General features: G+C 45.7%; 1 protein-coding gene across 2 annotated transcripts; it reads right to left on the bottom strand.

The window, feature by feature from the left end:
• Positions 1–1,046: 1,046 nt before the first annotated feature.
• On the bottom strand, positions 1,047–22,783 carry Cdc42ep3 (CDC42 effector protein 3). 2 transcript variants are annotated; one of them, XM_027426041.1, is made up of 3 exons: positions 22,648–22,783; positions 12,570–12,715; positions 1,047–2,751 (listed from the first exon to the last, which is right to left on the bottom strand). In XM_027426041.1, exon 3 carries the CDS (start codon positions 2,516–2,518, stop codon positions 1,754–1,756), a length of 765 nt encoding a protein of 254 aa, XP_027281842.1. In that variant the 5' UTR covers positions 2,519–2,751; positions 12,570–12,715; positions 22,648–22,783; the 3' UTR covers positions 1,047–1,753. The 2 variants fall into 2 exon arrangements, with proteins under 2 accessions (XP_027281842.1, XP_027281841.1); XM_027426040.2 differs by lacking the exon at positions 12,570–12,715 and having other exon boundaries at positions 22,648–22,782.
• Positions 22,784–23,004: the final 221 nt, after the last annotated feature.

Raw genomic sequence — 23,004 nt, 5'->3', positions numbered from 1 at the left:
AAAAAGTGGGGCAAAGGTCAGAGACTTGGGAATTGTTGGACAGACTCAATGCTCTAGGGGAAAACTTTTTCCTCCTCTATTTGGTTAGCCACCGAAGTGAATCTCACTTGTAAGTTCAGAGGTTATTTCACACATCAAATGATACAAGTGCAGGGACTCTGAACTCCAGGAAGGAGTCACTGACTGCTGAGGAGGTGTCTCCAGGATACATGAAGGAGAGAGAGCTGGCAACGGAAGCTCAGAGTAGGGAGGAGTGCCTGAATTAATACAGTCTGTGTGTAATTTCCTGTTCCTGGTTCCTTAACCAATGGCCTCAGGGCATCTGGAGATCCTCTGAAAGGGGCAGGGCCCTAGACTGATCCTCTGTAGCCGCCTTAATCTTGTCTATAGGACCTAGGATGCCTGACAAGACTTTGTGGTTAGGACATCTGAGTCTGTACCATGAACAGGAAGGGGCTGAGAAGCTGGGCCTATGGCAAAGGCCTACAGTCTCAGTGCCACCCCCATCCCTGCCTCTCCTCTCTCTCAGCACTAAGGTTTGTATAAAACAACAAAAATAACCTCACATGTTCATTTCTTGTGTTGCTATTTCTAGAAGCAAACCTTATTAAAAAGAAGTCAAAACTGCAGAACACATAGGAATAATCTCTCAGTGTATTTTAAGGGCTTATGTACATTACTAGCTAGTCTTTAAAATCTTTTCTGTTCTTGTTTATAACTATAAATGAGCAAGTTCATTGTAGCATTTACTCTTTATTGTGTGGTATGACGTACCTAGAGTAATGGGAGCATGAACTGTCCTAAACTGCCGGTCACCAGTCTCTCTGCACCAGTCATGGGCATCCTGTGCCCCACACTTTACAATCTATTGCTGATGCTATTAAATATGATGACACATGAGCAGGGGGGGGGGATGCTGATAATGAATAGGGATTTTTGCTTGTTTTTGTTTTTTGCAAATACATATACACAGCTTACAAGGAAGTCCCAATGGAAACAAGACAAATAACACTTGATGTATTATCTATAAAATGTAGACTCTGCAATAAAAAGCCAAAGGCACATAAAAATATATTTCAACTTTAAAAATAACTTAGTTACAGTAATACCTTGCTTGTTTTTACCAACATGTAGCTGACAGTCAAACTTCTGTAACATGGAAATAATATACAGGGATATATAAGAACCACAAGAAGAAAACCCCGGTCCCATAAGGTTGTTCAAATATGAAGACAGTAAAATCATAACACTGGAGAAGTTGCTATGGTGAGCCCAAGGGATACAATATACAAAAGAGTCTAGGAAAAGAAAAGGCTTAGGTGTTAAGCAAGTTTTGATTTCTTTTCACAACATGCTGTAAAGCGCCTTGGAAAGACCCATTGACCCAGCCCTCTTCAGACAGCCTGGATTTCTGCCTGGCGGCAAACAAACAAACAAAATTGAGCCGAACATCAGCAATGCCTGCTGAAAATGAGCTCTGACTCACTCCCTCTCTCTTTTTCTTTTTGCCAGGACAGGTTTTTTTTTTTTTTAATTTTTAAAATTATTGTTTTCAACATTGTTTTTGCAAACAGGGCACGGCGGTTAAAAAAATATTTTGTAGGAACAGGAACGTTATTTTAGAAAATGCATCACACTGCTGCAAAAAATCATCCAGCCAGGGCAGTTCTTTCCATCAGTTGTGGTTTGTTGAGTTTTTGTTTTCTGCTTATTTTGGTACCTCTTACTCCAAAGGAAAAGAGCTGACTCCAGGTTACTTATTTTTATCCATGACGTTCAGGACCTCATCCAAAAGTGAGGGCCCAAGATCCAGCTGCAATGAGAGCAGGGAGCCTGTCAGGTCAGAGAGGGAGTCCTCTGATTTAGTCTTCGACTTCATGAGCTCACAGGAGGCAGGGTGCTCAAACATGTCCTCCGCAGGCCAGTCGGAGTACTGTTCAGACAGGCTGGAGGAGTGGCTGTCCCTGCCCTGGCTGGACTGAGAAGCAGAACCACTGGAGCCCCACGAGGTATCTCCCTGGTGGACCGTCCCGTTCTCCAACAGACTACTTTTCTCCTGAACTTTCTCTTCCATGACAGGCTCACAGCTGAGCCTTGGCAACTTAGGACGCCCCAAGGACTCCTGCTTGGAATTGAATGTTACTGGTGACAATAAGGGCAGCATGAGAGCCTGGGATCCTCCAATGGTAGGGAGGGAGATGGCATTTTTGAGCACAGGGGAGGGTGTTTCTATGAACATTGAGTCCGAGGTGCTGTTGGCCCGGAAGAAGTCATTATGTCCAGGGAACTGGCCCGAGTGTGCTTTTTCTTGGTTTCCAGGCAAGAGCTCATAGTTCCCTTGAAGGAAGGAAATATCTCCAAAGACATCATGCTGGCCCTCTTTGCCGATGTGAATGGTGTGACGAAAGTCCCCCAAGGGAGGACTGATCATATCAGGGGACAGAATGTCCCTCAGTTTATATTTCTTTCCCTTCTTGTTGTTGGCTGCTTTCAGGTAAATTGGGGTCTTGGCTGGCATTGTGGAAATATAAGAATGTGTATTTCACAGACGGGGGAAAGACGACCTTCTGCACGAGTATCCCACACTTTCAAAAAAAGCCCTATTGATAAGAACCGTCACATTATTTTTTTTTCTCAAGTGGCTCTGAAATGACACAGGGTCTGGGAGGTCTTGCTCAGCAAAGGACTTTCATGTGCATCTTTCCCCAGAGCTGGTTACATCATCCAGTCCCTTCCACAGCACCAAGACACCTGGAAAAGAAACCAAAGCAGGCATGATCACCCATCCTTCAGGGTCCACCCAGACCTACCATTCCCCAGGAATTTATTATCCCAGTGCCTGGAAATAACGGCAAGGCCACTTCCCACCCAAAGCCCAGCTTATTTGCTTCTCCTAACTGTGATAACTTTAATCTCAGGAAGGATTCACTAGTGTTGGTCTTAGTTCAGGGGAAAACAGTAAAGAGGTACTTAGCCCCTAAACCTAAAATATCAATGTTTTTTAAACATGGCCGTGGGCATGGTTTTCTGAACACAGCTAAGATTTTAGTTTCCCTCTCTTCTAAAAACTGCTGTCAAGGGATTAGAGACATGGGTCAGCAGTTAAAAGAACTTGCTGTTCTTGTAGGACATCTGGGTTCAGATCGCAGCACCCCTGGTTGGGGGAGGGGGGAATCACACCTGTCTGTAATCTACTTCCATGGGATCTAATGTCTTCTTCTGACCTCCATAGTAGTAGGCATGCATGCAGTACACATACATACTACATACATGCAGGTACTCACACAGACACATAAAATTCTAAAGTAAACAAAACAACAACAAAACCACCTGCCATCAACATAGGACCAACTGGGTCTGTTTTAAAATGATATTTTATTTGCTTCTAATGCACACTAACAAGAGATGAGTTCTGTATGCGCATGAAATGAAATGACTAGCCCTAAAGGAAGGAGGCTGGAAACTATCATTTAATAAGTGACACTGGCTATTATATAATGGTTCAAGAAAACCTTATTCCAATGCATTCTTACAAATTGGGGGATGAGAGTAGGGGTGGGGGGCAGGGGTACAAACACACTGCTAGGACAGAGGGAAGCTACAGCTGCAATCAACTTGTGGTAGAGGCACTACTGAGCCACTGTGGACTCCAGAATTTAACAGTATTCTGGGGTGAAAGAGAAAGAAAACGGGACCTTATCTGGAACCACATATAATAAGTTGAGCTGCCCCTGAGAACCTTTAGGAACATCACTATAAGGCGAGTGCCCTCTGTCTAGGGAGGTAGCATTCTAAGGCAGCCCTGCCACCTCCTGGTGTTAATGCCTTCCCAGATCTAACTGCGATTTGCTTCTATCCAAAGAAATAGAGCAGCAGTCACTCCCTGGTTAGGTAACATTACAGAGGACCCTGAGCTGAAGAGTAGGGAGGAGGGAAAGAAAAAGAGTAAAGGAAGGGAGGGGCAGAGAAAGAGGGAGAGAACAAAGAGCAATTGTAGGGGTGCTCACATGTGCCCATGCACTTGACCAAGCTCCCTAGCTGGTTTGGAGGTAGCAATCTGTTTGCCCCATCTAGCCTCTCAAGAGACATAGCTCTGGCTCACACCTTGGTCATATCCCAGTGAGGCCCGGGCTCTAAACCCTGCCCAGATACCCACAGAAACCGTGACTTAACATAAGCAGATATCATTGCAGGTAGAACCAACACATCCTCCCTGTGGATACTATATGCTGTGATAAAGTGAGGAGAGGTTCCAAAGCCGGTCCAGGCTTGTCAGCCCTTCCCTTGCTGATGAGGAGAAACTTACATTTTGAAAATCCCCCTCCATCTACCCCAGGAGCTGACACTGAGAAGCCAAAATTGCCCATCTTCTCTTACCCTGCCTCCCCTCCCTGCCCCCTGGCACCGAGAATGACAATCAATACTGCTAGGACTGGGTCAAATGGTGGCTTGAAGACAATCGTCACATTTGCTTGGCAGCAGCTGGAGGCCCTCTACATCTGTTCCATATTTCTCTCCTTTCAGCAAGAGTTTTAAATTTACTTATCAGTGACAGGTGACAAGGGCTGTGCTCCACCACCCACTGGCAAAGGTTAACAGCTTGATCTGTCTGGGAATTGGCTTATCTGGCATGCACCAGCATGCTGGCCAGCCAGCCACCCAGGCCCGAGAAGGCAGAATAGGAAAAGAAGAAGACAACCAGCCCCACTTGGCTTTGTGTGTGGGGAGGAGGAACAGGTTTGCTCTTGCCAACAGTATCCTGACCACAGAGCCACCAAATAAAGCAGGACTCGGGTCCTGATGGTCTTGTTCAGCTCTGGTTTGGGTCTTGTCTCAATAAAAGAAGATGAAGCCATTCATAGAGGGTGTGTTGGTAAAAGTCTGTGCCATCAGCACTAGAGAAGTGGAGGCAGGAGGATCATGACTTCAAGGTCACCCTGTGGTAGTTCAAGGCCACTCTGAGATACTTGAGTCCCTATCTCACAAAACCAACAAACACACAAAAAACTGAACCCCTGGAAGACCCAAGAAAACACCTTCCTTACTCTATAGGTACACAACAAAGCCCCAACCTAGAGCCCCAGTGATACTTTTTGCCCCAGTATGCTCCTGGCTCTAATATGCTGTCTTGGCAGGGTGTCTGTGCCCCCTAGTACTGTCTCATTTGTAAATGGGGACATTTAACATTCTAGCAGGAGCTTCTTGTGAGTTGGAGAGAGAAGCATTGTGGGAACGTAGAGAGGCAATTGGTGGTAGGCAATTCCAGGGAAGAACTCCCTCCTCCCTGCCCCGGGCGGTATTATCAGCACACAGGGTCAGGATAGCAGCTGCCATGGAAAAGATTTGCCACTTGCCACTGATGCCTGCCTGAGGTCTGCTGGGGTTATGTAAGGCCAAGAAATACCCAGGGCAGGGCATTCCAGAATACCAAAGAACAGTCCTCTGCCTCTGACAGGACCACTGGCATCCATTCTGCAAATGAACAAGGACAGGGCATGGTTGGGAGGAGAATGGGGAGAAATACTTGCTCCTATCTAAGGGAGAGAGGTGTTCAGTACCAAGGCTTCCTGGGCCTCTTAAAGCAGCCCCTGACTGGCTACAGAGATTGTGAACTTTTAGCCAGAGGTTCCCTTGGCTTGGTAAAGGCTGGGATTTATGTTGCTGGCATGAAGACAAAAAGAGACCAGAGATACTGAGGTGGGACAGGGGGACAGGAGGGGCTGTGAGAAGTCTACTTGAACAGCAGAGGTTAAGATGCCAGAAACCATGTGCTAGGCCTAACAACTGTCAAATACAATGAAAGGATGTTTTGATTTTTAAAAGGAGGATATCAGACAAAAGCACCAGTTCTCCCATGTAAAGGGGTGCATGTACAGTGCTGGCAGCACCTGGTAGCTATGACCCAGTCCTCTTGTGTCCTCTCCTGGATCCATGAGTTCTCCCAGCCCTGCTTATCAGCTAGTGGATCAACTTTCCCTTTCCAGGCTCTTGGCTCTTTGGACACTATTTCTGCCACTGCTCACACAGAAAGATAAAGTCTTCCCTAGTAAGACATGGTATTTACTGAGGGCCTCTCTACGTTCCCACAATGCTTCTCTCTCCAACTCACAAGAAGCTCCTGCTAGAATGTTAAATGTCCCCATTTACAAATGAGACAGTACTAGGGGGCACAGACACCCTGCCAAGACAGCATATTAGAGCCAGGAGCACACTGAACCCGGAAGCTAGGCTCTTACTCTGCAGTGGTAAGACATTTAGAGAGCCCATTCTCTGGGACTCTAGGTACTAAGGGACTGCATTCCAGTGCCTGTTGGAGACACAAAAGGCATGCAGACCCAAGGAGGATGGAGGAGAGGCTCCTGCATACATGGCAGGAGAAGTGTGAACAGCCCCAGCCTCTATCCAGACAGCAGATCATACTCCTTTGGGCTCAGATTCCATATATGGAGGTTCAGTTCACTTAAAGATGTGGGAGATATTGTGTACAAGGGTATCCAACCAAACATTTGTGATAGTCAAGAGCTGGACACAACCTAGATGTCTACCTACAGAAGATCTATACAAAAGGTCCAGACACACAATTTAGTAGCATTTACATCTAAGAAGGAAAGAAACTTAATACAGCCATAGGCCAAGAGCCCAGTGACATACATGTTCAAAGGAAGAGAAAGAAGGTGCAGAAGTGAAGTATGTAATCTAACTGCCTCGCCTTGTATATCTATAAATAGGTAAGAAACTAACAATGGTGAGTGCCCTCAGAGAGCAAATGTGAATGGAACGGGACAAAGGTGAAAAGGATACATTCATATTGATCCTTTGTGAGTTCAGGTTCCTGAACCGTGTGAAGGAACTGGGTATTTTAACAATAAAAAGGTAATAAATGTGTAGGGCTCAGACACTGGCTTAAAGAGCCAATTTTGTATATGGTACTTAGGTTTGGCAAAATCCAGTTGGCACATGATCAGAGTTTTATTACTGTGCTTCAGTCAGGATTCCACCACCAGTGTGAACTCTGGCTCAGCCAGGCACTGAGGGCACTGGTCACTGAGACCACATGGGGCTACCTTTACCCATCTCCTTTGATCAAGAGCTTGCTGTTCAGTCTCCAGTGTTTCCAGTTTTCTTTAGCATTAGTGCACTCTCTATTTTCCTGTATCATTCAAAGACAGAAAGGTTGGTTTCTACTTGTAGACTGCTCTCAACACCCATCCCTTTACTCTGAATCTGAAGTCCCATGATTGCATGCTCATGACGTACAGATCATTGTTTTTCTTCTCTGCTACTATGAGAGTCGATAAGACTTGTCTCAGAAGTTTTTCCTTAGAAGACAAACACTCAAGTTCTGGGCACTGGCAAGGGAAGCTCTGCCAACAAAGGGCCCTAGAGCCCTGTATGAGTCTAGGTAATTCTACTTATTTACTTGTGACTATCTTAAGCATATATGGCAGATAATGATTAAAAATAACCCACAGCAATAACAACTTGATTATGGGAAAAACTGAACCATTTCTTCACTGATGTTATTATTTGGGGGAGGGAGGATGAGAGGCTTTCATAACCAAACCTGTTTTAGCTTCCATCCTGTTAGGGCCATAGGTATGTATCAATGCTTTCTCTCATTTTATCTTGATTTCTTGGAAACAGTGTCTCACTCTGTAGCCTAAGCTATCTTAGAACTCACTATGTAGTCCAGGCAGGCCTCAACTTAGTTATCCTCCTGCCTTGACCTGCCAAGAGTTGAGACTGCAGGCAGGAGGCACCATATCCAGCTTGCTTCCCCACTAAGTTGATGCTCTTAACATCTGTTTCTTCTATCATTCTGTTGGCAAACCAAATGATGCTAAACATACTGTGATGGCTGTTCTCAGCTGTCAACTTGACTATATCTAGAATGAACTAGCATCCGGAAATGGGGGGCACACCTATGAGAGATTTTCTGCTTGGTTTGAATCCACTTCTAGTCCATACCTTTGAGGTGGGAAGACACACACCTTTGATCTGGATCTTGAGGTGGAAGTCACACCTTTAATATGGGCCATGCCTTCTGCTGGGAGTCTGTACTGTACAAGGACATGGAAGAAGGAAGGAAGCCTTTGCTCTTTTCATGCTTGCCCTCGCCTTGCCAGCACACACACACTCCTTCACTGGTATTGGAGCCTATTTCTTTGGAATTCCAGCATGTACTGAAGACAAGCTGAGACACTCAGCCTGGTGGGACTGATCAACTACTAGATTCTTGGACTTTCCCTTCACAGCTAGCCATTGTTGGGTTAGCTGGACTGCAGCCTGTAAGTCATTCCAATAAATCCCCTTTATATGTATTGAGACAGAGACAGAGACAGAGACAGACAGACAGACAGACAGACAGACAGGCAGACAGAGAAAGAGAGAGAGAGAGAGAGAGAGAGAGAGAGAGATTCATTCCATAAGTTCTGTGACTCTAATAGATACCAAAATAAGTAAGCAGACAGCAAGGGTGTGTGGGGCAAGGGTTATAAAAAAAAAAACGAATTACTGACTGAAAAATCAGTTCCTGAATTGCTCAGAATTGAGTGTACTGGCAACTTACTAGGTTCTAAAAAGAACAAAGAGGTTGAAATTGTGTGGGGGGAGAGGGGTGAGGAATCCATTTATTTTAAGAAAGGAATGCTTGGTTTGTCTACTAATTATTTTTAGATTAATCCTTAGTTGGGAGAAAGGATACAAAAAAAAAAAAAGTCCTCTATCCTGCAAAACAGGTTGCAATGTTAATTCAAAACACACGTGAGAAAACAAGGGTAGGTTGTGTGAGGAGGGTGCAGCCTTCCTGAGGGACTTGTTCTTTTCCTTTCCGTGTAGGAAATGAGTTGGAATTCAAACACCCTTTTCTGACTTGGTTACAGATCATTTAGGGGCATCCCAACTTTTTTCCCCATATGTATCGGGTATGTTCAGGCACTGAATCACCAAGCCATATTCTCATGCCCAAATTCTGATCATCTTTCCCTTTTGTCCTTTTGCCCCCCCGCATGGTAACCATGAGCCATCCCCTGGCACCCAACAATAGCACCACCATCTGCCCTTTAAAAAGCAAAAATATAGTTACTCTTTCCTGTATAAATCAACAGTCTTAGGAAGCATGATGGAATAACCACCCTCCACTTTGCTCCCAGCCAGACCACCTTCTGTGTATTCTTCCTCTCTGCCAACTGGGAGGAGACAGCAGTAACCCTCGATCCTTCCATTGCACTCAAGACTCCTGAACTGCATTAGCCTCTGGGCTCTACTCTTCAGAAGCACAATGGCTACCTGGAACATGTTTCTGCATGTTCTGAGGAGGGCAACTGGAGGAGAACCGAGAAGTTGAAAGAACACTCCAACAGCTAAAAGAAAACTAAGGAAACACTAATCTTTAGTGATCTGAAGGCTTCTGGTCATTGTAATGAAAAAGAGATTAACTTGTTCAGGGAGGGCTCTAGGGCAACTATGCAGAAAATACCAGAACACAGATCTTGACTTCTTCTCTAGGGAGGAACGGGGGTGGGGGTGGGGTGGGGGGGTGGGGGGGTGGGGGGGTGGGAGTGGAGGAGTGGGGGAGAGGAAAGTGGAGAACAGACAATGTATGCTCTATAGACCTAGGGCCCCACAGTGGGAGGGACTTGTACCCAGAGCCTCCCACAAGGTACATGTATGGTGTTAACCCTCCTAGAGGGGAACACACTCACTAATTTCCCCACGGTTCCATTTCACACTCCCCCAGAAAGAGGCCCACAGACTTGTCCCTGAAAAGGCTTTCTGTTCGAACACAGCTATGTTTTCACTTGCTAATGCCTAGCCAACATTTGGTGTCAGGAAATTTAAGCCTTCCTACAAAGCGACTCCTCAGGCCAGTCCTCTTGCGAACCTCAGTAGGGGGCTTCTCCCAGGAAAGAATTTCAAAATTCACAGAGAGAAGAATTTTGGCATTGGATATTCAATGCTGAACTTAAATGGGGGGCAGGGGCAGGGGTGTCCAAGACCAGAGAAGAAGCTGGCAATGGCATTCTAAAGGGCATGCTTTTCATATTTCTGACCTGTTCTACTCCACCCGACACAAGATAAGATGCCTTTTCTATCTTTAGAGTCTTATCTCCTGCCCATGGTTCTTAAACTGAGGGCAGACCAGCATACTGCAAGACCCTGAGCTTCTATGAGGCCGAGTTCCTTTCTGCTGAGCTTTGTCCCACCAACCCTTGCCAGACTGAGCAGCCTGGATTTTATGAACCTACTCAGAAAGTCTGATACACCCACCTTCAATTATTTATAAATGGACCTCTCACTTATGATTAAACAACAGCTTGTATTTACTTTGCTTTTACAACCCCAATTATATGGGGACCCACAAAAACCACGTGGGACACTTACTGCTAACTTACGTATACTCCTTACATTTAACAGGACTTAATTGCACTATGTGAAAGATCTTTTAGAAGCAAACTAAATGAGAGGACTCCCACCTCCCAAGGTACTCACACTTGTGAAGAGAGCCCATTAGGGTGTTTTCCCTTATAAAAGTTAAGTTACAAGGGCGGACTATATGGACATTGATTCCTGATAGTTTTAACAAGGTAAGCCAAGGGCAAGTTCTCTCATGTCTACTTCATTTTGCATGACTGGTTTTACAGAGCCTTAGCCCCAGTGCTGGCCAGAAGCAGCCAGCAGGCACTCTAGTCTGACAAGAAGGAATCCAACAAGGCCATTACTGTGAGCTGTTCACCTGCTCTAATGCTAATGGAGCCACCTTGGTCTGTGATGATACAAGGGTTAATATCAACACAGAAAGAATTTTGACCCTCTTGTCTTCAGCACTGTTCAATGATTGCAAACTTTGCCCCATACCCAAGATCTCCCAAGACTGCTTAGGTGCTCAAAAATTAAAGCAAAACAAACCCTGCTAACGTTACATCAGCTGTTGCCTGTGCAGAACTCCTGTTCTGATAGTAGTACTACCAAATGATGCAAAATAGGTTGACGGGTGACCAGAAATTCATAGCACTACACAGGGGCAAAGCTATGGTCCTCTGCTGTTGTGCTACATTCTTAAACTGCATTCTGAAAACTCCTTTGGGGTCACAAAGGAGACAGAGGAGATTTCCAAGCTATCCTCCTATCTTGTTAGGGTTGTTTATAGTCACTCATGCTCCCTGAGGGGTTAAAACAGGCTTCTCTGCATCATATATACACTAGACATGTGGCCATTCCACTGTCAACCATGTCTATAGAGGATTCCCCTACGTTAATTATACACTTGTCTATATACACATACATTTGACTGAATGCATGCATGATCTAAGTAGGCTGAAATCTCTTCTACAAGCACAAACTGGGTCTTATTTAGTTTTCTGTCTTCTACAACAATCACATAGCACACAGTGAACTCCAAATTTGGAAATATTCAATCCATAACCAGTGCAATTTTTTCATCACAAGAGACAGGTTGATTGGCTCCAAGAGAGCACCCACAGTGCAAATGACTCTGCAGAGGAGGCAAATCGGAAATTCCTGGCTTTCCAAACAATTGACACGTGTAGTAGCTAACAGACAAGTGCTTGCTGTGGGCCAGGCAGGCTTTAGCTAGCTCATGGGATACTTAGACCCCACCATCTAGGAAACAGTCTTGAATTGAGCTCATGTTTTGGTTCAATCAGCCGGAGCCAGAATTTCTGCCACATCTGAATGTTCGTTTGATAACCTGACACCTACCAACCCAACAATCTGCGTCTGAAGCCCAGCAGCACCAGAAGAAAGGATGTGTTGAGATCTCAGTAGCAATGATCGAAAGACACTAACTTGACCTTGTTGGACACCCAGAATGGGTGGCAAGGTCCTACATACTCACCCTTCCACCTCTAACTCACTACAGCTTCTTAGTAAGTTTGCTATGATGAAAAATAATCTCAAAAGGAATTTGACTTTGTGGTTAAGGTCAAAAGATTAAAAATTTAAAGCAACAAGAAAACCTCTGAGCCTCAAGCAAAAAAACAAACATCCTGTTCTTAGAAAATATCCAATGTTGTTAATTCTTTTCCCAGAGGAAGCATGGGCACGTGACAGTGTGCAATCTCAGGGCTCATCTGGACATCTGGATGGGGGGACAATAGCTCTCCCACTCTGTTCACATTTTACTGCCCTCCTAACTCTCAGAAACCAAGCTGTGTCCCTAGGTGGAATTCCCTCCTTACCTTCTTACCATCAAACACTATTCATAACATCCTCTGAGACTGGCTTCAGTCACTTCCTTCCTGGAGGAAGTTTTCCCAAACTCACCTCACGTAATCCCGCTCCACTCTGTGTGACTTGGGGTATTATTCTCAGGTATTATGTAGAACTTATGTCATTTGTTATTTTCCTGTTTTCTAGCTTTGTGATTTTTATGCCTATCTCAAGAGTAGGGTGCGCCAGGGTGCTATAAAGGAGAGCTACTATTGAGTCTTTTTATATGCTGGCCACTAACAGAAGTCCCTCAGTTTTCACTGTTTAACTCTTGTTTTCTTTCTCTTCATCTCTTACGTCAAAAGCCCACAATAGTTGGGCCAGATCTGGGCCCTTACCTGTTTTGGTAAATAAAGTTTTATTGGAGCACACAATGAACAGGCATTTGTTTTTGTACTCTCCACCGATCAGCAGTTCTCCATGGATGGTAGTTCTGCACCCACAGCAAGTAACACATATCTGCAGACATTTTTGAACCTGTGACCTTAAGTGGATGAGATTGGTTAGTGGCACCTCATGTACACAGGACAGGAATGCTGTGGAACACCCTCCACAGTCCTTCTGGACAGTCCTTCTAAGAAATAACTATCAGGCTGCAAGTCTCAATAGAACTGAAGTTGGAAGACCATAGCAGAATTGCCACTGCTTTACAAAGTCAGAACTGATAGCTGGGCAAAGAATGCATGTGGCCCTCAAAAGTGTAAAACATCAGCTGACCCCTTACAAAAAGGGTTTGAACCCTTGCTTTAGAAGCTTGCGTCTCTACAGGGCTAGGAGATTGTTGTCCACCCCAACCCCGGAATCACATGCTGCACATGTTTCAACTACTACCTCTATTGATAACTTTCAGAGTAGAACTTCAGCTCACACAAACCTAAGTCTATACCAGAACCACTGAGAGTGGTCTATGGACCAGGACCAGTCTGAAGGTAAAGAAATCGAAAGTAAGCTCTTAGAAACATTGCCATAGCAACAAAACATGGTTGGTGTTTTGTCTTCTCACTGAAGTGGCTATTGATAGGTCTGGGCGATGTACACTGTTGAACTTGCTGTGCAGAGTCTGAGCTGTGTATCTCACTGTGCTCAGTAAGTAGTATTATTCCACCACAGATTGGAAATTGAAGTCAATAGGCAAAACAGTGCCTCTCCTCAAAGAATCTGAGAAGCACTGGATTGCTCTCTTGCATTCTGGGGTTCCCCACTTTGCTTTCTTGGGAAACCCCATTTTTCCTCCCTCAGGCTGCCCATGGTGAGGGCCTCCTGTCCTTTCTTCTCTTTGTAAATACCAAAACCCAGCTGTCAGCCCAATTTCTCCCTAGCTATAGTCTGCCAACTCCAAAGTTCTATCTCCAAGAGTCTCTCTCTCCTCATTCACTCTACAATCCATTGCTCTTTTGTGCATTTGCCTCCTATCTTTTTACCTAGAATCCACCCATAATCTTAAAACACTTTAGGGGTGGGCCCACCCTTACAGTCTGGAGATGGAATAGCACAGGACCACAGAGGCAAACCGAGAAGCTCCCTGGCCCTGCAGCCATAGTTCTTCCCCGTTGCCAAGGCCTCAGGGGCTCCTTCGCATCATGTGTTCATCTGGCATCCACCAACTATCACTCTGAACTGTAGTTACTGATTCCTTGCCAACACCCCCTTTAGGCTGTCAGCCATAAGAAGGAACAATCTTACCCACAGAAGGTGCCAAAGAGAGCATACATTTGTGACAGTGACATTTAAAGGGGAAATAACTTCTACCTAAGACTACAGAGTGCAAGCTAGTGTCCCTATTAGTTAGGGCTATCTTGGACCATTCAGACCTTCCAGTTACACTCAGGTCCAACTTAAGGAGTAATGAGCCCACCTTGCTGCTCTTTTCTCTTGGGGGAAAGTGAGTTCAGGAGAACTTGGCTTAGGTGGCCTAAAAGCGTGTGAGGAATTCTCAGGAGACCACAATGGGCATTCTATAGCAAAGGGGAACCCGAGGTGGCGCAGGCAGCAGCCACAGGAAAGGACTCCACTTCATGTGAGAACAGACTCCCAGGGCTTCAGGAGGATGGGATGTCCCAAGGCCCAGCAAATACCTGTCTCCATCTGTGGTCACTCTGTGGAGCTTTGGAAAAGCTATAGTGAGAAGTTTAAAAACACACATAGTCAAACTGTTTTCAAAACAGGAATGAGGCTCTGTGTTGATTGTTGCATCTACTTTTAGTGAAATTGAGAAATAGAGAGCAGCAGGCGCTGGCAAGTTCTTGCAGCACCTCATTTCCTCTGCTTCTTTGGTGAGAGCTGCTAGGTGGGTTACGTACACATGAAACTGGTTTTGGCAAAGCTGGAAGAGAATCTTGCTGATAGGACGAACGACCCAAAGGCCATAGCACCTGCTTTTGTCTCTAGACAACATGGGACCCACAAGGGTCCCTCTATGTGCCTGAGACAGACCAGGGTCTAGTATTACCTTAAAAGACTCAAGTAGGGGCAGGATGAAGTCAACAGGAATCAAATGAATAAGTAGGAAGTCCTGCATTTGGGTTAAAGCTAATTATATAATCACGTAAGTACAGAATGAGGCAGGATGTGGCTGGCAGCTGGTATAAAAACAGACCTGGGCATTAGCTTACCACAAGCTTACTTGTGAGCTGACATTTTGAGATGGTGGCTGAAAAGACTAAAACCCTTGAAGGCTCCTTGCAGGGACCCCAAGCAGCACAAGCCTTTCCATAGCTTGCTTTCCTGGGCCTTATCTGGAGACCCCATGCTTAAAGGGATTCTAGAAGCCAGTGCCCATCACAATACTTTTTACTGGCTTATACCATTTCTGTCTCCCTTCCTAGTATCAGGGTGCTAATCAATGCCAGTGACTTCCTCTGAAGACTGAAGTGTCCTCCTCTGCAAACTTGAAATTGAAGCACAGGCATCTTCTCAGGGCATGGCCTGCCTGGAAAAGGTCTGGTGGGCAGTGAGCCCCAATCCAAGGGAGAGGCAGCTGCTTCGGTTTTAGTTAATTCCAGATATAGTCAAGATGACAACCAAGAATCACCATCAATTTTATTTCTTTTAGACATTAGGACCTAGTCACCTAATTGTTTGTTTTAACTAAAGTATAAAGTCGCCCAAATGATGTGGCTCCAAAAGTCAAAACTGAACATGAAACGATTCCTGTTTTGACTCCAGGCGAGGCAGCTGAGACCCCACCCGGCTGGTGGCAGCAATCACCTTACTCCCAGGTGAGCCACTGGATTAAGGAGTCCTTCATGAAGGATCCAGAATAAAAACCACCAGCATGGGCATGCAACAGGCTTCCCATCAAGTCCCAGCTCAGCATGACTAGAAGACATCTCACTCTGAAGACATCAGGAAGTAAGAAAACCATGTCTAGTTTAGTGTTATGACCTGCCTACATAGATCCACATGGCTCTGGGTACACCCAGCCCAAGGCTGGTCCCTCACATATTCATCAACAATCAGCATCCACTAAAGAACTGTGCAATACTAGATGCTGTTCTAGGAAAGGAGGCCATAGTAATGATATCCAATGTGAAGAGAAAGATAAGTGAGCACGGCCTTGGATAAATGATTCACGGGCCGGGGCGAGGTCTGTGATAGTGACAGGAAACCCAAGCACCCTTGTGCTATCAATGGACATCTGGGCATCACAGTCATCCCCAGATCAAAAGAAGCCTCTGAGGTTGTTACTTCTCAGCTGTGCAGGCTCCCCCAATTCCTATAGCATTCTCAGATGGCATGGCCACCAGGCCACCTCCCCTTGAATCTGAATGTTCTATAGTCAAGAAGAAATGACTTTAATAAGCTAGGCAAGTGATAATGACTTCTTAACAATTTATAAGATGCTAGAGGAAGAAACGAGTGGTATGACTAGGACTAAATTGTCCATATAATAGTTTCACTGGGGAAATAAGAATGCTTAGATAAAGGAAGCTCGGTCTCTGCCTCCAGACAGCTTAATTAAGCAGTCATAGGTATCAATGAATAATTTTTTTAATTCTGAATTTATTTTATTTTTTAATTAATTTTTATTTAAATTAGAAACAATCTTATTTTACATACCAATCCCAGTTCCCTCTCCCTCCACCCCCATCCACTCCTCAGGGAGGGTGAGGCCTCCCATGGGGTATCATCAAAGGCTGTCACATCATTTAGGGCAGGATCTAGGCCCTCCCCGTGTGTCTAGGCTGAGAGAGTAACCCTCCATAGGGAATGGGCTCCTAAAGCCCATTCGTGCACTAGGAATAAGTACTGGTTCCATCTCAAGAGGCCCTATAGACTGCCTAGGCCTCCCAAGTGACACCCACGTTCAGGGTGCCTGGTTTGGTCCTATGCTGGTTCCCCAGCTGTCAGACTGGGATCTGTGAGTTTCCATTTGCTCAGGTCATCTGTTTCTGTGGGTTTCTCCAGCATGGTCTTGACCCCTTTGCTCATCACTCCTCCCTCTTACAACTGGAGGAATCAATGAATTATTGATATGTGATCTCAGCACTCGGGAAGTGGAGGAAGGGACCTGTCAGTTCTAAACCAGCCTGGGAAACACAAGACCCTCTTTCAAAAACAAGCAAGCAAACAAACATTTTAAAAAGATCATTCTAAATGCAGTAAGTGCCACACAGAAGACAGTCCAGAATACTGCGACATGCCCCAGAAAAGGAAAAAGAATGATAATTCCAGGAATTTAGAGGGGGCTGCCTCCCCCATTTCTTCAGATGAGAATAGAAGACACCTGGAGAAGGGAGTGTCTGCTTTGTGAACAGCTGGTCACCCCAAAGTGTATGGCCTCCACTCCTTCTGGGATTAAAAAAAAAAAAAAAAGTTTTCAGCCTGAACTGACTCTAGGCAAAAAATTAAATAAATCAAGGGTGAGAAATCAAATACATTCACAAAAGATCAAACTGGATTTCACTGGAAATGTCTTTATGTGTTTAAAGATGAGTGTAGCCTAAATGATTGTGATGTATCTGAATAGTACCAGTCTTTCTCAACTAGATGCATGACAGAGATCTATCATAGAAAAGATGTGTCTATAAATATGACCTTCAGGATGTCACCAGAACAAGACGGATTCCCAAATGTGTAAGCTATCCAAACAAAAGCCTACCTTTGAAGTCCTTGCCTTGCAGCCTGCTCTGGCTCCTTAGGCGAGAACTGCACCTCTGTTTGCCAGCCCAAAGCCACTCTTTATTAGCAGGACCAGCTATGCTAATATGTCACATGGATGGATACTGGCTTTTTAGAGTTATGGATGATCTGAGCTCATCTAACACCAAATCCTGTTAGAGAGGAAACACAGGCTCCAGAATCCCACCATTCAGGTCCATGTCAAGACACCAACCTGTTTTCAGATTAGTCCTTTCCACATTTTGATTGTCCCTGGGTAATCTGGGACAGTTTTATCAAACGGAACCACCATTGATTTGCCAGCATCCTTCGGGCATGTTCTTTCAGCTCTATCCCTGTATTGCCTGCAGCTTGGCAGGCTGCAGAGCACGAGTTTTATACAACTGTGATGTGGTGCTCCCCAGAGTGACTTTTCTACCAGTAGTAGTCCTGCAGCCGGTGTGGGGGCAAAACAATCTCAGACAGAATAGATGCTCTCTTCACAGGGAGAGTCACTGTGCACCTGTGTAGCAGGAACTGCAACATCCTACAGGAAGGGAAAGTCATCAAACTGGCTTTCCACAGAACCCTTTCCTGAGCTGAGTGTTTGGGAATGCTTTAGGAGTCATCCAATTGGGGCATTGCAGGAATGTGACCACTGCAACACTATTTAAGGCTAGAAGGTCAATCCTAACTTTCTGAGCATGCAAACAGCTTCTGAATCACAAAACAATACGTTTAAGAAGTTAAGTTTTAAGAGGTTTGCTTCTTAAACTTCCTGCTTTAGAGTTCTATTGTGAACTAATCATTTAGGCAAGCAACAAGGACCACACAAATTCATAGTGGGGCTCATCAGCTTCCATACATAGTTTGGCTACTTAGAAGTTGTCTTTTGGAGGGTGACTGGGGTTGGGAGCTGCTGGGTACTGGGGTACTTGCATATAATTCCAGAATTCAGGAGCCTGAGGCAGAAGGACCAAACATTCAAGGTCAGCCAAGAGAAGAAACAAAACAAAACTACAACAAAATAGCCATTGTTGCCGGGCATTGGTGGTGCACGCCTTTAATCCCAGCACTGGGAGGCAGAGGCAGATGGATCTCTCTGAGTTCAAGGCCAGCCTGGTATCCATAGCGAGTGCCAGGATAGGCTCCAAAGCTGCACAGAGAAACCCTGTCTCGAAAAACCAAAAAAAAAAAAAAAGAAAAAAAAGAAAAAAAAAAAAGCCATTGTTTTCATGCCTGTGTTTCCTACTATAAAGCTATACAGTTCGTTTTAAAAGCTGCTTTTCCACCAGAGACCCTGTCACACACTGTCTGTTACCACTCCACTCTGGTAGAAGTTGTCACTGAAGTTTATCAAAGCCAAAGGGAACACCTTTTTTTGTTTGTTTGTTTTAAGAAAAACAACAACAATAAACCTTCCCTGATGAATTGCGGATTGCTGTAGATTTGACTAGTTACTTATCATAGTTTGTAGGATGTTGTTGTTTTGCTGTCTTTAAAGGAAGGGAGCAGGAAGAGAGAAAATTCCAGATCGAGCTCGACAGCCCCAACTCCGAGGCAATTTGCAGACCTTGTCCTGGGGACTAAGCAGCAGACTTCCCAGCTGACGAGAAACAGGAACCAGGCTGGTCCTGGGCAAGTGCACTCAGCCGCTCAGGCCTCTCCCTCTATCTCTCACACCAGACATTTATCTAGCAGCATCCACGGCATGTGACCACTGTCTCAGACCCCCTCTGCCAAGGACAGAGTGCAGGGCCTTCCTGCCCAACCTCTCATGGTTCCTGACTTGTCTGGAACTCCCAGGGCAGTATCACCACCTAACAGGCACTGAATATCCACTGAGTGCCAGGGGCTGCAAGTCAGGCCTCCTGGATATAATGACTTACCAGGCATGGTTACTTAGCCCTACTGCTTCTGACTGATCCAAGGACATGGCCTACCTACATGGAGGCTGTATTCATTCCAGGATACTGCAATGCCTTATTCCCAGTTGGGGCATGGCTTTCTGGTGTCGGAGTTCCACATTTTCACCTAGTGAATCTCTTTATTTAGGATATAAGCTGCTTAGACCAACTCTAACAGTTTCATGCTAGCTTGGCTGTAGAACAAGGTCACCACACACAAGACTGAGCCACTCTTAATAATTAAGTAATTCAAGTTGTATTCCCTAAGGCTGGAAATTACTTCCTTTGGGTGGTGATATGGTAAAATAGAATATAAAATTCCTTTCCAGAGGCCAAAGCCATTCAGTAATCATATTTGATAGCTCTCCTCCCCTCCCTCCCAGACAGTGAAGGTGTGTTATTCAGTACCAGGTCAAACATACCTGAGTTCAAACCATGCTCTGCTACTTACTTATCTATGTAATGTTGATCAAATCATAGCACTCTCCAGAACCTAAGTTCTCATCTGGAAAAGAGGCACTCTATCTACCATCTATCTAAAAGATTAGCTATGGATGTCATAAGTCCATCACTCGAGCAGTAACATGCAAGATCCAGGCAACGTGTCCAGGCCATCTGACACTGAGTTACTAACTTCAGGTTTTCCCTGTCCCTAAACTGAAAAAGGCTCCGGCTTCCACGTAGAATTTGCAACTCAGGCACACCCACATTTAAGTATGTTCTTTACTGCCTAATTTTGGGCAAACTACATAACTATCCTGTCTTCAGACACTACACTACATAATGTGGATACTGACACACATTCTGTCATGGAATGATTACTTAGAAATAAAGGAGTTAATGCAGGCAATGGTGGGGGGGGAGTACTCAGCTTAGCATTTAGGACAGGCTTTATGGTAGAATTATTTTTGATGTTCCAACATGTAGTCCATTAGAATTCTCTGACATGCGTTCTGAAGAGATTTTGTTACTAAATGAATCTGCTGCTAGTCTCGAACTACTCAACTTTTTCTCTGGGAAAGACAGTGTATTTAAAAATACAATTTTATGTCCTTGATCAATGAAAACAGAAACAGGTCTTTGGGACTCTAGTTTGAAAGAAACTAGGCTCAGCCTACATGAAATCAGACTGAAGCAAGAGTAATAATAATAATAATAACAATAACAATAATAATAGTAAATCACAGTCTTCCTGGGGGCTTTCTAGGTCAGGATTGCATTCCACCCACTGAGTAAATGCTATGTCTAATGGGCAAAGAGCTTGTGAAAATTTTATGGCTTGGTCAAAACCATAGGGTGATAGAGGTTAATGCGACTTTATTCCCGATGCTATTGAATAGCAGGAATTTTACAAGTGGAAAAGGGCAGCTTTGTGAACATGTCAGACGTAAAACAAAACACCACGTTAAAGGGAAGCTGGAGTGCAGACAGGGCCAAGCGGCTCAGGGAGCCGTGCTCCGGCCACTGTTACAGCTTTCTATGCATCCTGGGTGCCATTTGAGTTCACAGTAAAAAGCCAGAAGAAAATGTGCAGTACTCTGCTCTAGCTGTCTTTCTGGGTCCTCTTCAAATGCCAGGCAGAATGTCAGAGCTCAGATTAGCCGGGTGGGAGAGAGCTCATCTTACTTCATGTCTTCAGGGGCTGCCACAGCCTCAGCACCATGTTCCAATCATGGAATTCAGAATGCAAATCTCTAGCAGATGAGACGGCTGGAAAACAGAAACTGCCATGGACCCAGAAGGCTTCCAAAGTTCCCCTCTAAACATCCCATCTGTGAGCCCAGGGGCCGGTAGCCCTGTTTTATGCCATGGGCGGGGCCTATTGGGAAACCTAGGCACTTCCAGATGGACTGTCAACCATTCCTTGAATATAGATCTTATCATTTATTTCACACCTGACAATGCTAGACATTTCACAACTGCCTCATGTCTGAGTCCTTCATCCTGAAAAGGGTGTTTGTGTATACTTATATTGGAACTGTCCATCAAACCACAATTGTGGAGACTTCTGGAACAGTCCAGAGGTATCGCTTCCTAGTTTAGCTGTCAGATGAAAGATCTCTTTTTTATAAGTCAGAACATAGCAGGAGTCTTTTAATGAACTTAGGGATACCCCTGGGGCACACAGGCTGCTTCCTGGTGTGATGTTAAGGGGAAGTCCTAAGTCTGGGTCTGCTACTTTAAAGCAGGGACATCTGCTACCCTCCTACTATTTTCAAGTCCAGTACCCCTCCTCCATCCCCACCCCCACCCCCCACCCCCAGAACTCAGGATATGTGCAAGGGCTACAAGCTGCCAGGGTAGAGGGGAAAGCAGAAGAAATCTTGTCTCCCTAACACATGCATCAGTTCCCTCCCTAGAGCCCCCTACACACTGCATATAGAGCAGCAGCAGCCCACTCCCCCAAATACACCCCGGCTGCAAAGATTCATGTTCCAATCCCCGCCTGACATTCCTCTTCCCACCCTCGTTTTAATTCACTTCACACACACACACACACACACACACACACACACACACACACACACACACACACCAATGTAATCACTTGACTGTCAGCCTGGGCTGCACTCTGGGGCTTTTACTCCTTTCAACACAGATGTCCTCCCAGCTTTGATGCTGTTGTCTGCGCAGCTCGTCCATGCCACAGCCGGCTCGGTAATGTAACATTCAAGCGCATATTTATTTTTAAACTGACCTCTCCTAGACGGTGCAGTATAAAGCAGGTCCTGCCAAAAAAATATGCTACTTTCTATTTATAAGATGAAACACATGCCTTCCCTCCCAAAGGCTTGAGGGGGTGGAGTATAATAATTCATAAAGAAAAAATGACTGGCCAGATCTATTCGTCCTCACAGGTCTGTGTCAAGACACTTAGTGAAGAGAACAAGGACTAGAGAAAGAAGAGGAATAGGAGGAGGACGAAGAGGAGGAGTGTGAAATATCTTGTAAACGCTTCAGTTGTTAAGAAACCGCGGTCAAAAAGGAAAAAAAATTTTTTTCAACTGCCAGATCTGCTGGTTGAAGCAAGGGAACAGCAGAGCTGCGCGGTGCACCCACATTGCCGCCCGGGTGCAAACACAACTAGAGGGGCGCGGTAGCCAAGTGCGGTTTGTTCTAATGGAAAAACGCAACGTGCGCCCAGAATGGCTGTCAATAACTCGGAGGGGGCCCTGCTGCCTGCAGCCCCACCCTAAAGAAGTAGGCGCCTAGGGCAGGGCTCTGTGTTCTGATCCCCTCCTGGATTGCTTCATGCCCCATTTGGTCCTCTGAATATCAGCTCCAGAAGGCGGTGCCCTAGGTTATCCTCGCGCCCTTTAAGTCTTCTAAGCCCAACACCAGCATAAACTGGAAGGGACTAAGATTAACGGCGGGACAGCCTCACAGGTGGAGAGGCAGCCTCACTCACCAGCAGTAGCGGAGGCTCCTCACTTCTGCCCCGGGGACGGGCGTCGGCCAGGGTCGCCTCCCGAGGGCGCAAGCAGTCCTCACCGGTGCGCGCGAGCGATCCGGAGGGGCGGTGACGGTTCACCGTATAATCTGCTCCGGGGGCCGTGCGCGGAGTCTCCCGGGAGGCAGCAGCCGCGGAACCGGGTTGGCGGTGTGTGTCCCACACTGCTACGCTACCAGCGGCCGTTGGAAGCGCCCGCAACACTGAGCGCGCGGCGGCCAGACGCGCGGCCTCAACCTGCTGAGGGCGGGGCGCGGGGCGGGGCCCGGAGCGGGGCGGGGCCGGGGAGGCCGGGGCTGGGCGGGGAGAAGGGTG

The sequence above is a fragment of the Cricetulus griseus genome, chromosome 7 (assembly GCF_003668045.3).
Source record: "Cricetulus griseus strain 17A/GY chromosome 7, alternate assembly CriGri-PICRH-1.0, whole genome shotgun sequence".
In the NCBI taxonomy this organism is placed as follows: domain Eukaryota; kingdom Metazoa; phylum Chordata; class Mammalia; order Rodentia; family Cricetidae; genus Cricetulus; species Cricetulus griseus.
The sequence above is the reverse complement of the archived record's forward strand: the minus strand, read 5'-3'. Positions and strand labels throughout refer to the sequence as shown.

Excerpts from the sequence above, each read along its gene's own strand:
- Cdc42ep3 (XM_027426041.1), bottom strand. The coding sequence starts at position 2,518 with ATGCCAGCCAAGACCCCAATTTACCTGAAAGCAGCCAACAACAAGAAG.